The sequence below is a fragment of the Tamandua tetradactyla genome, chromosome 18 (genome assembly GCF_023851605.1).
Source record: "Tamandua tetradactyla isolate mTamTet1 chromosome 18, mTamTet1.pri, whole genome shotgun sequence".
Lineage (NCBI taxonomy): Eukaryota > Metazoa > Chordata > Mammalia > Pilosa > Myrmecophagidae > Tamandua > Tamandua tetradactyla.
Genome location: NC_135344.1, coordinates 33,614,549 through 33,631,305, shown reverse-complemented (window position 1 = coordinate 33,631,305; position 16,757 = coordinate 33,614,549). Strand labels below are relative to the sequence as shown.

The window sequence follows — 16,757 nt, the reverse complement described above, 5'->3', positions numbered from 1 at the left end:
CAAATCTAGAGATTCAACACAACCCTTATCATAATTCCAGCTGACCTCTTTGTAGAAATTGACAACCTGACTCTAAAATTCATATAAAAGTGCAGGGAACCCTGAATAGCCAAACAATCCTGATAAAGAACCAAGTAGGAAGACTCACACTTTCCGATTTCAAAACTTACTACACAGCAAAAGTAATCAAAAGAGTGTAGTGCCAGCACTACACTACACTGGATAGGCATATAGATCAGTGCAATGGAATGGAGAACCCAGAACCTATACATATGTAATCAACTGATTTTTGACAAGGGTACCAAGACCATTCAATGGAAAAAGAATAACCTTTTCAACAAATGTGCTAGGAGAACTGTACAGTCACATGCAAAGAATGTAGCTGGACTCTCCTCACACCATAGACAAAAATTAACTCAAAGTTGATCAAAGATCTAAAGATAAGAATGAAAAATAGAATCTCTTAGAAGGAAACAGGGGGATACATCTTCATGGTCTTGAATACAGCAATGGAATCTCAGATAGGATACCAAGAGCCTAACTAACAATAAAAAGAGTAAATAAACTGGACTCCATCAAAATTTAACACATTGTGCTTCAAAGAACACTATCAAGAAAGTGAAAAGGCAGCCTATGGAATGGGAGAAACACTTACAAATCATTTATCTATGAAGGCACTTGTACCTAAAATATATGAGGAACTCACCCAACCGAATATAAAAAAGACAAAATTTAAAATATATTAAATATACTAATTGGAGTATCTTTAGTGGCAAATAATCAGAGAAAAGAGCCAGAGAGGCGATACTTGAAAGAAACCAAAATTCTACCCTGCTGAGTGTGGTGGTTTTTAAAAAATGAAAAATGTTTTAAGCCAACAGATTTTTCTTGTTTTAATGTCTCTGTATAATCTTCAGAAGATTTTTCAACTACACAATGGCCAAAACAAATTAAACTTTTTTAACAAGCCAAACTGTTACCTTGGATGCCATATTATCCCAGAAACTTTCCACCATCTGGTCTGGAAATGTCTTAGAACAAACTACTGTTAGAGAAAGTTATTAATTTTATGTGAAGAAAAAACAGTCGTCATGACCTTGTACTGCTACTGCTGAGGCAGAGTGGAACACTTGGATGAAGAACAAGCCTACACGAACTAAATGGCTGTTAGTGTTGGCCAAGGGCAAAGTCAATGACTATGAAGGAAAAAAGCACACTCCTTTGACACACTATTGGATAAGAAACCTGATGGTACTGTAAATGGAACATAAATTTTACATAAACAACTGATAGATTTAAATGACTGAGAGCAAAATTTAGAAAAATCAATGTTATGCCAACATAGAGATTCTAAGTCAAATGTGACAAAAGACTTAAAAGTGGTATAGAATACTACACATCAATAATACTGATGTCTGGCTTGAAAATCCAACAATCAAAGTAATATTAACATCCCTCCTGGTTAAGAGTCTTATCAATGGAATAGAAAGTACCTGGACATTAAGTGTTAAGAAATTTGGATTATAATCTCATACCTGCTACTCGCTACCTTTACTAGTCACATAATCTGTCAAATTCATCATCTGTGAATAATGACGGGGTGGGTCACAAACTCAAATATCCACTCCATGTGTTGTTGATTTCTCAAAAACTAACAGATATATATAACACATATATATACTGTCATGGTCAGGTTCATGTGTCAACTTGACCAGGTGGCTTGTCTGGTTGGGCATGTGCTGGCCTGTCTGCTACTATGAGGACATTTCATAGAATTAAATCATGGTCACATCGGCTGCATTTGTAATCAGCCAAGGGGAGTGTCTTCTGCAACGAGTGACGTTTAATCTAATCACTGGGAGCCTTTTAAGGAGGATTCAGAAGAGACAGGCTTCTTCCTGCTCCAGCCAGTGAGCCTCTCCTGTGGAATTTGTCCAGACCCTCCATCAGAGTAGACAGCTTCACAGACTGCCCTACGGATTTTGGACTCTACATTCCACGGTTATGTGAAACACTTATAAATTTTATATTTATGTATATTTCCTGTTGATTCTGTTTGTCTAGAGAACCCTAATACATATACATATATATGTAACAATGTAGCACATACATAAAATACAGTCACTAATCATCTTAGAATAAAATTAAACACACAAAAAAAGAATTTTTAAATTTTTAAAAATATCCACTGATTGCACATATTGGATTGTTTTTATGGTGTGTGAATAAAACCGCTTTAAAAAAATCCTTAAAAATAAATAACTGAGGGGTGGTGCAACGGTGGCTCAGTGGCAGAATTCGCGCCTGCCATGCCAGAGACCCAGGTTCAATTCCTGGAGACTGCCCATGTGAAAATAAATAAATAAGTAAATAACCGAGACGAACTGATAAGCTAGAAACATAATGATAAAGCAAATATACCAAAATTTTAATAATTAGAATCTGTAGGGAGTACATGGATGTCCTAAGTTCAATTATTTCAAATCAAATTTTTGTATATTCATAAATCAAGGAACAAACACAGACAAGAATTCTCAGGAATTAAAAATTATTGCTAAAATTTCATCAAAAAAGAACAAGGAATTGTTTTTAAATATATGAAAAGATGCTCAACCTCACTTGTAATAACAAAATGTGTATTAAATCACAATGTGATTTCTATTTTTAATTGATCAAACATTTTTATTATATACAGTATTGGCAAGGTACTGTCACATTTTGGGTGGGAATATAATTTGTATCATTTCTTTACATGACAATGTTCACCAAATTTATGAAATTTTAATCAAAATTTAAAATGTACATAGTTGCAACTCTAAAAGCTTTATATGATGGTCCCATTTGCATAAGTGCATAAAATGTATTTATGTGCATGAATATTCATTGGAGCACGGTTCATAATAGCAAAAAATTGGAAGCACACTAAAAAAATTTATAAGGGACTGGTTAAACAAATTATGAAATATTCAGACAATTCATATATCACACAAAAAACTGGGAAAAGACCTGTATCTATTAGTTTGGGGAAAAAATCAAGTTAACAGCAAAAAAAGCAAGATGCAAAACAGTCTGTATGGTACTATTTGTAGTTAAAAAATAATTTTATGTGATACCACATGGGTAGATGCACTAAAAATACTAGTGACTAAGGGTCTCAAGTGAGAGAGAGACTTACTTTTCATTGTATACCCTTTGGTATGGCCTGATTTTTTTTCTATGCACACATACTACCTATTCAAAATAAATAAAATATTCTAGTAAAGATAAAAATTGAGAAACTGTCCAACAAACTAGAATTTTTTTTAAAAGGTGAGATAACAAAGAAGGGCTAAATTTACTAATTCCAACACCAGGCCTGAACATGCATTTTACAGAGAATAAAAAAGGGGCTGGCAGAGTGATTTGAACAGTGAACAAAGAAGTATTTGCAAAGTCTCTTTGGGGGAATGGCAAGAAAGGGGGAAAATTCAACTTCCCCATTTGGAGAATTCCTGATATTCTCCAAGCAGTGGGGACAACAAAATCAACAGGCCAAGCCCTCAATCTTGGGGTTTGTTCATATAAAGCTTAACCCCGCAAAGGATAGGCTAAGCTTACTTAAAATTAGGCCTAAGAGTCACCCCCAGAGAACCTCTTTTCTTGCTCAGATGTGGCCTCTGTCTCTCAGCCAACATGACAAGCAAACTCACTGCCCTCCCCCTCTCTACATGGGACATGACTCTCAGGGGTGTAAACCTTCCTGGCAATGTGGGACAGAAATCCTAGAATGAGCTGGGACTCAGCATCAAGGGATTGAGAAAACCTTCTCAACTGAAAGGGGGAAGAGAGAAAGCAGACAAAATAAAGTGTCAGTGGCTGAGAGATTCCAAACAGTCAAGAGGTTATCCTGGAGGTTATTCTTACACATTTTATAGATATCCCCTTTTTAGTTTAAGGTGTATTAGAAAAGCTAGAGGGAAGTACCAGAAACTGTAGAGCTGTGTTCCAGTAGCCATGTTTCTTGAAGATGACTGTATAATGATATAGCTTTTGCACTGTGACTGTGTGGTTGGAGCAGAATGAGTGCTGTGAACCAAAATTACCAGATAACATCAGAGACCCTCTGTACTTGAGGGGTAGATAAAATCACATTGCACAAATAGACACATACTACCCCAAAGAAGGCAGGGAAAGCAATAGATTAGGAAAATCACTTCCTTATCAATTTATAATTTATGAAAAATTAGAATAAGTTTTTCTTAGACTCGAGAATAACTGAAAATTTGCAACTGAAGACTAGGTCTGTTTACAGAATGACCCAATCCTCACAAAGTCACAGGCTGATAAGGGAGAAGAACATATAAATGGACCTTCGGAGGAAGAAGCTGTATATTGGCCTAGGGCCAACAGAAAAGTACACTCTGAGCAGACCTCAAGGGACATGACCAGAGTGGTGGCACCAGAAAGAAGGAATCAGCTGTACTTGAGATCATCATATACAGCTAATAGTGATGGCTTTGACAAAAACCATGACAATAAAGACAGGAAAAAAGACAATCAAGGCAAGAAATTCAGCTTAAGTCCTCAATATAACTTCTACTTCATAATTAAATAGGATTACAAACAGCACCTAAAACAAAAGTATTGGGCTTATACAACAAAACTGCTCCTGCTACTACAGTCACACCTATATTCCACCATTGGGTTGATTCACACAGATTTCACTCTGCCCTTACAGGAACTCTCCAAGAAATGATAACAGTGTCACAAACTTGAAGAGCTAGGCTCTCAACTCAAGCCTGGCTAACAGTACTCCTTCTAATATATTAGTGTCTGGAGGAAATATCCTTAAATTCCTTTACTGTTCACTTATTTGATATCATGGAGAGGGTTTGTATAAAAATTAAACACAAGAGTGACATTATGGAAAATGGCAGAGTAAAGAGCACTAAAAATTGGTCCCCCCACTGCAGTAATAATTAAGCCAAGAAGATTAATTAAATTATATTTTCCAAAACTCTGTAAGCTAATAAAAAAAACTTACACCAACATGGGAGTGCTTATTGAAAGAAAAGGACCCTAAATTTCAATAAGAAAGTACTGGGGCAGTTTTACTCATCCACCTACCACCCCTCTACCCCCCAGCCCAGCAAGAGATTTGAATACACATTTTTCAAAGAGGTTACACATGGCCAATAAGCATATGAAAATATGTCCAACATTATTAGCTGTAAGGGATATGCAGGTTAAAACCACAATGTGATGCCACTTTACACCCACGATGATACCTATCATTTTAAAAAATTTTTGAAAATAACAAGTATTGGCAAGGATGAGGAGAAATCGGAACTCTTGTGCATTGTTGGTGGGAATATAAATTGGTGCAGGCACTGTGGAAAACAATTGGGCAACTTCTCAGAAAGAGAATTAGCATATTATCTGGCAATTCCTACTGCTACGTACATATCCAAAAGAACTGAAAACAGGGACTCAGATACTTCTACACCAACAGTCATAGCAACATTATTCACAACAACCAAAAGGTTATTCACAACTCAAGTGCCCATGAACCAATGAACAGCACAACAATGTTGGACACAATGAACCATTATTCAGCCATAAGAGTCAATGAAGTACAGATACATACTACAACTTGGATGAAGGTCAAAAACATCATGCTAAATGAAATGAGACATCCAGAATAGGTAAATCTAATGAGACAGAATGGTAGTTACCAGAAGCTGAGGACAGGGGAGAATGAGGTGACTGCTTAATGGGTACAGGTTTTCACTTAAGGCTATAAAAATGTTTCAGAACTAGAAAAGAGGTGGGTTGCACAACATTGTAAAATGTACTAAAACACTGTACACAGTATACTTTTAAATGTATACTTTAAAATAGCTCATTTTATTTTGCGTGAATTTCACCTTAATAAAAGATGCTAAAGGCATTTAAATTGAGGGAGACATTTAAATTCTAGTGGGATCAATCCAAAACACACTGAAAAGTATCATCATGTACTTAAAACAACATGTGAACAGTGTATAACTTAATCTTGATCTTAAATATATAAATGCTGAGGTAGGGAGTTGAAGGATTCATGTCAAATGTACTATTTTAATCAGACTGAAAATGGTTAACACGTTAGAGATTTAATATTTTGTCAAGAAATTCAACCTGTCTTAAAAGCAGTATCTACTAATTACTTAAAAGTCAATCTTCATTACAAAGTTTATCCAAACTACTATAGTTGAGCCTAGTCTCTTAATAATAAAATGTCATTTCAAACATAGTCTCTCTCTCTATATATATATATACATATATACATATATATATACATATATATTCCTGATAATTGCTTTGCTTTCAGTATTAATAGAATGATTTAACAGAGTCTCATAAAAAATGTTTAAGCTAGCTTTGAATTACCCTTGGAGGCCCATTAAAATTAGATTCCCTTTGGATGTACCGGTGCTTCAGTGGTAGAATGCTTGTCTTACATATGGGAAACCCAGATTCGATTCCTAGAACATGACCCCCCCCCAAAAAAAAAATTAGATTCCCCTTGTTATTCACCTGCTAAGGCAGTACTGGCATGCCAATGTTAGATGTGAAAAGTCTGCCATAGGACTGATGCTCAGGTGTGAGAGTATCACCAGTTTTCATATTTCCCCTTAAAATATAAGTTGATCTGTAATACTGTACTACAGTTAGAACAGATGAAACACGGAAAGAGTAGTTTGGTTTCACATGGAAACTGTTACCGAGACAAACCTTGTAGGATGGAGTTCCAAAAATATTAAATAAAAAAAAAACTATTTCAACAGCTGGTTAAAGCTGAGTCTACATAATATAAGACATCTGGTTGCCTGTGCATTTTCAGTTCATTTAAAAAGTATAAACATCAAAACACTGAAATTTTTGATAAATTAGAACACTGTCTGCTTGCTCCCCAAGAGTGTTCAAGTCAGTCCACAGTTCTGCCAGCTTTTAGAAAGAATCTGTGATCCCCACATCCCCAAACTGGTATATTTCTCCATCCCTCTCCCTGGTCTGTTTCATGGCCAGAGGATTTTTAAAATCCAAATTTCTTTCAGTGAACAGGTAATACATACTGGTACTGATGATAAATATCACTAACTATCAGATATACATCACCACAAATGGCTAAATTCTTAATATAAGATCTCCCATAATAAATAAACACTTCTAGACTGGTTCCTCTGACCTACAACTTTATGATAGCAGGTGGCTCAGTGCAGTAAATGAGAGCTGTATAATAATTATTGCCATGTTTTAGATTTCCCTAATAATTTTGTCTCCAAATAAATATTTTAATGCAAAAAAGAATTTTCAGTAGCTAGTATATTAAATGTATTCAAGACTTATTTACCATCCCTCTCCCCCTTAACTTCACCAAGACATTTTAATAATAAAGGTAAAAAAAAAAAAAAAAGTAAGTTCTCATACAGAATATACACTAAATCACTGATACATGGTAATAAAATAAATCTAACAGAGGTTGTACTAATCCTAAAATTAAATCAGGAATATGTGACGTATCTTACATACTGTCACATATAAGAAGTAGATAATACCTGTGTACCTCCTCCCCATTCGTTTTCTTCCCTTCTCTTTCCATTTTATTAAATATCTTCACCCTTAAATGCAGAAAGGAGTTTATATTTGTTCAACATATTCACTGGACACAGACTATACTCTATGCACTGGGTTAAGTACAATGGAAAAAAGAAAATCAGGTTATATAAGGCAGCGTGTTATCACAACAAACTACATCTAAATGAATTACATCTAACTAAAAAGAAAGAAACATATAGGCCAATGTGCAACGAATTAATTGTTAAGTGCTGTAAACAGAAATTCGAAGAGATAATTGTAAATAATATTACTACTACTGCTGCTTTCTTTATAGGTTCTCGTTTTAATCTACTCTTAAAAGGTAGTAGCGTACTAGGGCTACAGCCTAACCTCTCTTATTTTCCTCCTCCTCCACATTCTCTATATATTATTCTATCTATTCCCATCACGTCAATGACCAGCTATGACTGGACCACGATAAAATCTACATTCCAAATTCACACCACTCTCCCGAGCAACAACTCACGGAATTAACTACTAATTATACATCTTCATCTTGACATCTCACAAACATCTCAAATTCCAAATATCTAATACTGATCTCCTATTTTTTCACTAAATCTGTTCCTCTTACTTTCCATACCAGTTGTCTATAAACATTTTTGATCACATAATTCCTTTGGTTAAACAAAAAATATTTGAGTGGGTTATATATGACACATTTACCACTATTCTAACAATATTATAAAATACACATAAAAATAGAAATTTAAAATAGATGAGATTAAAAAATCTATATATTAATTAAAACTATTAACATTCTTTTGTGCACCCCTAATGGATTTTGCCATGGGTGTCACTGGGGGACCACTGGGTATATAGCATGATAAAAGGTATCACTAGTCACCCAGAACTCCAAGCCAAACCATAAAAATTGTTCTTTCCCCTCCACATTCAAGCAGACACCCTTCCAATACTACTTTTTCAATACCTCACAGATCTGATCCCCTCTTCTTCATTTCCACTGCCATGGCTTAATTGATTCTCAAATCTTGGAAACATGATCAAATGTTATTTAATTAAGAAAAATATTTCTGCCGCATTTAGGAAAAAGAAACATATATGTTATCTTCCTCATGGTAAAATAGAGATAATATCAATATTTATGCCCCATAAAGATATATGAATATCGAGTTATATAAACGCAGTGGATTTAGCACAATACATTAGCTATTCATTATAAAGATCACAGCAATGTTGTGGTTAAACTATAGAACTATAGTTAACCTACTTGGGATATTTAAGAATCTAGAAATTCCACCTTTTTAAAGACAAATAAAGAGAAACAAACTTTAAGGACATTAATGCAATAGCTTACTGATATACCCCTCAATTACTAATATCACACTCCATTAAATCACAAATACAATTACGTGACTGGTTCATCACTGCCATATAATCCTTAGACTGGGATTCAATGAATGTCCTTCTCAAGTTGACCCTTTGATTTACTCTACAATCTTATCTCACCATACTATTGACTTGAAACCTAAACTGTTTCCAGCCTGGTAAGCTGTCCCCCTTTTATCCTTACTTTTATAAAAGGTATTCAATCTTTTAGTTCTGCCACCTCTCTGATAGCTTACCTAACCTACCCAGCACAGCTTGCTTTGAACCCCTGTAATATATATTAAATGAACCACTTATTTAGAACCAACAGCTTATATCCTATTTCTATCATTTATATTGATTTGTTCAGTAATTATTTTTAAAGCACCTGCCATTTCAGACACTGTTCTTAAGCACTGGCATAGGCCTCAATGAACAAAATAAATGTTAATCATGCAGCTTCCATTATAGTAGGGAGCAAAATATTTTTTTTTAATGGCAAATAAAGACATAACTTCCAATAGTAATAAGCACTATGATGGAAATAAATCAGGAAACCATTTTAGAAAAGGTGATAATGGAAGGTTTCTCTAAGGAGATAACATCTGTAATGGTTAGGTTCTGGTGTCAACATGGTAAAATGATTATGACCAGTTATCTGGTCAGGCAAGCACTAGCCTGACCAATGCTGCAAGGATATTTCCTGGCTGGTTGATTAAATCATCCATCAGTTGATTGCATTTGTGGCTGACTGTTAAGCAAACTAATACCTTGACAGTTTAACTCACTGATAATTGGAATTTCTATTAATTGTGGCCATACATACTCTCAACTTATATATGTAACTACCATGCTTTCCATTTACCTTCTCTATTATACTAATCCTGCAAAGGATGTTATCATTTCACACAGAGGAAACTGAGAAGCCCATATTCTAACCTTAAATCATGCTGCCAGGAATAGCCTCTTTCTTATCTAGTTGAAAGAGCCACTTTAAAAAAACAAACTGTATTCATGATACCATTTTAATTTTAAATTTTGTTAGACTCTCTATGCACTTATTCAGAGTTCACAGCCCTTATTAATAAGTTTAGAAAAGAGAAGAGTGCAAGTTATAGAATTAGACTCATGAATAGTAATCTGTCTAGGAGAGGGCAACAAGTAGAAAGCAAGCACTGGTTTAAATGACAGAGAAGCATGACCTAGAAATTGAAGAACGGAACAGAAGAGGGTGTCAGAGAGAATATTTTACTGTAACCAGGAGCTTGGGTTTAACACCTGTAAGGACAGATGAAAATGTCTCAGGCACTCTTCTATGTGGGGTGTTAGAACTGAATGCTCCAAAGATGGGGCCCTTAAGAGCTATACACTCAGTTACAGATTAGAAAAACATCTACCAATGAGCAAAGGGAGACCATGAAAATGCTCAACAAAAGTAACTAAAAATAGCTCCATATGAATGTACTAAAAATCATAGTAAATGGATCAACCTTTTGTGAATTATCTCTCAGTAAAGCTATTTTTTTTTAAAAAATCAGCTTTTGAGGAACATGTCTGTCTTCAATTCAGATCACAAAAAATAGTCAAGGAGACAACAAGCTCCACAAAAGATAAACTCACAAAAAGTAGAGAACACACAGCAATTCACCATCAGGAAGAATGAGCAGTCACTAAAAACAGCAGGCAGGATTTGAGCCCCTAAGAACATGAGATAAAACAACAATGCAAAAGTTTTAAACTAAATTTTAAATTATGAAAGGAAAAAAAATGAACTGAAAAGAATAAATACTATGAAAATCAAAACAAGAACTTCTAAAAATGAAAACGTACTAACTGGGAATTGAAATTCAATGGATTTAATCAGTGAATTAGACTGACTTAAAGAAATAATGAACCAGAAGTTAGACCTGAGGACATTACATAAAATGCAAGACAGTAATAGAATGAAATGGAAAATATGAAGGAAAAGTTAGGAGACAGGGAGGACAGGGAGTTAAACAGGGGCTCCAAAAAGGAACAGTTGAGAAGATAGAAAAAATTATAATAGTCAAAAAAGATAGTAGTCCACAAAAAAAGAAGGAAAAAAACTCAAGTGTGATGATAAAAAAAATATTTAAACCCTCTAACCTCCTATGTTCTGGAGCAGCTAGAAGGAAAAATCTGAGAGGATCATATGGTAGTCCATGAAAAACTCCGGGATCTATCCTCTAACTACTTGTTGAAGAGTGTTTTGAAAACTACTGCTATTTCTTTGCTTTGTATATATGCTACAATAAAAAGTTAAAAAAAAAAAAACCCGAATATTTGAATGTTGCTAAATCAAAATTCAAAAAACAAATAAAGCTGGAGAATTCCAATGAAATTACTCACACTCCTCCCATCTGTTACACAAAATACCAGGCTAAATCATAGTATGTGTAAACACTTGATTTCTAGCATTTACCATATTCTATGATTTACTAAAAATTGTTACTTTAAATGAACAGAAAAAATGAACAGAAAAAATAAAATGAAAATGGAACCAGCAAAATATATATATATGCATTTTATATATAAAATAAATACATAGAAAAAAAAGATAGTAGCTAAGAATTTTCCAGAAGAAATAAAATTAAATACTCAGATTTAAGGATAATTAACAATGAGCAAGATACACTAAAATATCTTAATACCTGCATCAGTTTGAAACTCTGGGGTACAGTGTACCCCAGAAAAGCCATGTTCTTTAATGCTGATTCAATTTTGCAGGGTGGGACCTTTTGATTATGTGGTTTTCATGGAGCTGTACCTCCATCCATTCAGGGTGGGTCACTTACTGGAATCCTTTAAAGAGGGAACCATGTTGGAAATTGCATTAGAGCTGACAGAGTTAACACCATCAAGAGAGCTTTGGAGATACAGAAGGAAAAACACCCTGGTAAAGCATTCTGAAATGAGAAGCCAGGAGAGAAAGCTAGCAGATATAGCCATGTACCCTCCCAGCTGACAAGAAGTACTCTGGACCCATCAGCCTTTCTTGAGTCAAGGTATCTGTCCTGGATACCCTAGTTCAGACATGTTTATGGCCTTAGAACTGCAAACATGCAATATAATAAATTCCCTTTTTAAAAGCCATTCCATTTCTGGTATAATGCATACTAGGCAGCCTTTAAAAAACCAAAACAATACCTAAGCATTTCATAGTCAGAATACAGACTACCAAAGATGAGGAAATAATTGTCAAATTGATAAGAGATATCTCAAAAGCAACAAACTCCAGAAGAAAGCAGATATTGTCAAATAACTGAAAGAAAAATAATTGTGAATCTAAAACTCTACATAAAACAAAGATACAGAATAAGACTAAAAGCAAAATGAAGATATTTCAGGCAACAGTCTTCAGTGATTTTTATTTTTTTTAGTCAATACCATGTTTTTCCAGATTTTTTTTTTCATTCGCATGGGCAGGCTCCAGGAATCAACCTGGGTCTCTGACTTGGCAGGTGAGAATTCTGCCACTGAGCCACTGTTGCACCATGTTTTTCACTAACAAACTGTACTCAAACAGAACGATTCTCATGGAAAATGAAATAACAAGTGAAAAAAAAAAACAGAAAAAATGGGGGTAAGTCCAAAAATGTACTAACTATAAAAAAATTAATAAAAACAATGTCTATTTTTAAGGATATAAAAATAAGGTGAAAGAAAAAAATGAAAAAAGGTGAAGTATAATATTAAATGACATACTGGAAGAAAATAATAAACTGAATTTTATTATCTAAATCTAAAGTTTTCATGTGGAGAAAGGGTAGATTTGTTCAATAAAGTCTGCATGGTAAAAATTTAAGAGCAACCACTAAAGAAACAGAAATAGCATACACAGTTTTCAGATCAGCAAGTATGGAGAGGGTAAAGTAAAAAATAAACATAATGTACCAATCAAATAAAAGATATGCGAGGAGGCGGAAAAAGTGAAGTAAAGGTATGGCATATGGAAACATAATATGAATAAAACCAGAAAAGAGCCATTAAACAACAACAAAAATAAAAAACAAGGCTGAGGGACAGGCACAAAGTGAAAGTCTAAAGCTGAGGGTGTACCATCCAGTCCCAATATAACCAAGCACAAAGTAAAGCTAAAAGAATTTGGATCCTGTGGAATGCAGAGTAGAGGGTAATCACAACCCTAAATCCCAGACCCAGTTCAATGGACTAGACTGACTCAAGTCATTAAAGACCTAGCAAAAGACAAAGCATGTCCATCTCCAGGAATAAATTCATTAATCTTAGTCTCTACTCTCCACCACTACAAGTCCAGTTTTCAACAACAACAAAAAAAGAGGCATTAAAAGAAGCAGGAAAGAAAAAAACACTTAATGAAGAGATAAAGCAACAACATATATATATGATGCAGATACTGGAACTATGACCCAGGAAATTGAAAATGAACTATACATTAAGAGTCCAGTAGAAAGCTGGAAAAACCAAGATAATACAGGATAATCTTCTAAATAAATCCTTAATTTAGTTATTTTGACAAAATCCCTTTTGCCATGTAAGTTAACATATTCACAGGGATTATGACACAGATATATTTAGGGGACCATTATTCTGTCTACCACAAATAGCAAACCAGATCCAGCAACATAAAAAAAGCATTACAGGTGGGCCGCGGTGGCTCAGCGGGCAAAGTGCTTGCCTGCTATGCCGGAGGACCTCGGTTCGATTCCCGGCCCCAGCCCATGTAACAAAAACGGAGAAACAAAATACAATAAAACAAGAAAGTGTTTAAAGATGTTTCCCTTTCTTCCTTCCTTCCTTCCTTCTATCCTTCCTTCCTTCTCTCTGTCTTTCCTTTAAAAAAAAAAAAAAAAAAAAAAAGCATTACACATCATATTTAAGTATGATTCATCCCAGAAATGCAGGTTTGGTTTGACATATTAATAGAATAAAGGGCAAAAATTACATGATCATTTCAATCAATGTAGAAAAAGCATTTGACAAAATCTGACATCCCTTCACGATAAAATGCTCTACAAATTAGGAACATAAATAAATTTTCTCACTCTGATAAAAGACACTGAACAAAACCCACAGCTAACATCATACTCAATGATGAAAGATTAAATGCTTTCCCCCTAAAATAAAAATACATGACAAGGATATCTTTTCTCACCACTTCTATTCAACGCTGTACTGGAAGGTCTGGCTGGGACTATTAGGCAAGAAAAACAAATAAAAGGCATCAAGTAAAACCATCTCTAGTCATCAATGACATAAGCATCCATTCTTTGTATCTGGTTTCTTCAGACATTATCGTCAATTTGTTCTTTTCCATATCTGCCTGTTCTTGTTAATAAATCATGTTATTTCAGGCATGCTATTTTCTCCCTTATTTCTGTTAACACTAAAGATCTGCATTTTAAAACCCTTTGAAAAGAGTAGATATATTTGTAGATATGCAATAAAGGGAATAAAATAAGAATAAATTTCTGCTTATACCTGCAGAAAGAAAAACTGAAAGGACAGATAACAAACTAATAAAAGGTGACTTCCAGGTCAAGATGGCGGCTTAACAACATGCGCATTTTAGTTTGTCCTCCAGAACAACTACTAAATAACCAGAAACACTACAGAACAGCTCCCAGAGCCACGACAATGACCAGACACACAGCGTACCCCAGTCTGGACCACCTGGACTGGCTGCGAGCACCCCCCAGAACCGTGAGTTCCCAAAGCTGCGGCGGCCAGCGCCCCTCCCCCACAGGCCGCTTCCCAGAGGGGAAAGGAAAGGACTTTACTAGCAGCAGGGACTGGGCGCAATCAAATGCCAATTGTGGAACTAATTAACAAATTCTGACTACTAAAAATAGGCCCCCAGCTTAGGTAAACCTGATCAAAGTGGAGGTTGCTCATTTTTGCCCCAGCGCCAAAGGGGCAGGGATGACAGAAAAAGGGGGAAAAAAAAAGAAGGAAACAGAGGTTTTTTGTGGCTGTATATACAAAGGCTAAACGGCCTCTGGATACAGCGGCAGGAATTTTCAGGCTGCAACTGCCCCAGGCATAGGCAGAAGTGAGCTCTTTTGGGGGCTTATCTGGAGATTGTGCCTTCCCCAGGGGAGGGGTGAAGCCCCACCCAGGTGGAATCCCTCCATAAGGGAATTCAGACACCAGGGTTTGGTAATTTGAAGCCACTAAAACCAGCCTACAACCTCTCCTCTATCACCACCACACCCTCAGCAGGGAGAGTCTGCCAAAGTTAAAGGTACCACATCATCATATGCTGGTGGGACCTACAGTCAGACAAGCGCCACATACTGGGCAGGATAAGAAAAACAGAGTCCAGAGAATTCACAGGAAAGTCTTTCAACCTGCTGGGTCTCACCCTCAGGGAAAACCAACACAGTGAGTCTTTCCTCCTGATAGGAGGCCAGTTTGGTCTGGGAAAATCTGGCTGGGATCTATAATATCTAAGTAGACCCTCCTAAGTGTGTGTGGGGGGGGGAAGGCACCACACAAGCAGGGAAAGAAACAAGAAAACAAGATCTGAAAAATTCTCCTCTGTTAAACAAAACTTAAGCTAAAGGTCCAGATAAAGCTGAATGGAATGTCAAAGAACAGAGAGACAACTAATTCATCCAGCAAGAAAACCCTAGATAAAAGAAGTGAAAGCAATCTCCAGAATAAACTAATTTAGGTAATTAAATGCCTAGATGCCAGCAAAAAAATAACAAATCACACTAGGAAAATTGAAGATATGGCCCAGTCAAAGGAACAAACCAACAATTCAAATGACATACAGGAGTTGAAACAATTAATTCAGAATGTACAAACAGACATGGAACACCTCATCAAAAACCAAATCAATAAATTGAGGGAGGATATAAAGAAGGTAAGGAAAGAACAAAAAGAAGAAACTGAAAGTCTGAAAAAACAAATCACAGAACTTATGGGAATGAAAGACACAGCTGAAGAGATGAAAAAAACAATGGAAACCTACAATGGTAGATTTCGAGAGACAGAACATAGGATTTCTGAACTGGAGGAAGGAACATATGAAATCCGACAAGAAAAAGAAACTATAGGGAAAAAAATGGAAAAACATGCGCAGCAGGGACTCAGGGAATTGAAAGACAATATGAAGCACATGAATATACATGTTGTGGGTATCCCAGAAGGAGAAGAGAAAGGAAAAGGAGGAGAAAAACTAATGGAGCAAATTATCACTGAAAATCTCCCAACTCTTATGAAAGACTTAAAATTACAGATCCAAGAAGTGTAGCATACCCCAAAGAGAATAGATCCAAATAGACATACTCCAAAACATTTAATAATCAGAACGTCAGAGGTCAAAGAGAAAGAGAATCTTGAAAGAAGCAAGAGAAAAGCAATCCATCACATACAAGGAAAGCCCAATAAGACTATGTGCAGATCTCTCAGCAGAAACCATGGAGGCGAGAAGACAGTGGGATAACATATTTAAATTATTAAAAGAGAAAAACTGCCAACCAAGAATTCTATATCCAGCAAAATCGTCCTTCAAAAATGAGGGAGAAATTAAAACATTTCCAGACAAAAAATCACTGAGAGAATTTGTGACCAAGAGACCAGCTCTGCAAGAAATACTAAAGGGAACATTGGAGACAGATATGAAGACAGAAGAGAGAGGTGTGGAAAAGAGTATAGAAAGGAAGACTACGAGTAAAGGTAAAAAGAAGGAAAATTAGATATGACATATAAAATCCAGAAGGCAAAATAGTAGAAGAAAGTACTACCCATTCAGTAATAACACTGAATGTTAATGGGTTAAA

General features: G+C 35.5%; 1 protein-coding gene across 5 annotated transcripts in view; it reads right to left on the bottom strand.

Moving 5' to 3' along the window:
- The window catches only part of DYM (dymeclin), a 603,069-nt gene that overhangs the window by 396,470 nt on the left and 189,842 nt on the right, over positions 1–16,757 (bottom strand). For 4 of the 5 annotated variants that reach the window (XM_077135504.1, XM_077135505.1, XM_077135503.1 and 1 more), the window contains one exon: positions 7,578–7,640. The exons of the other annotated variant lie outside the window; for it this stretch is intronic. In XM_077135504.1, coding sequence (XP_076991619.1) covers positions 7,578–7,640 — 63 coding nt within the window. The remainder of the gene's footprint in view (positions 1–7,577; positions 7,641–16,757) is intronic. 5 annotated transcript variants of the gene reach the window in all.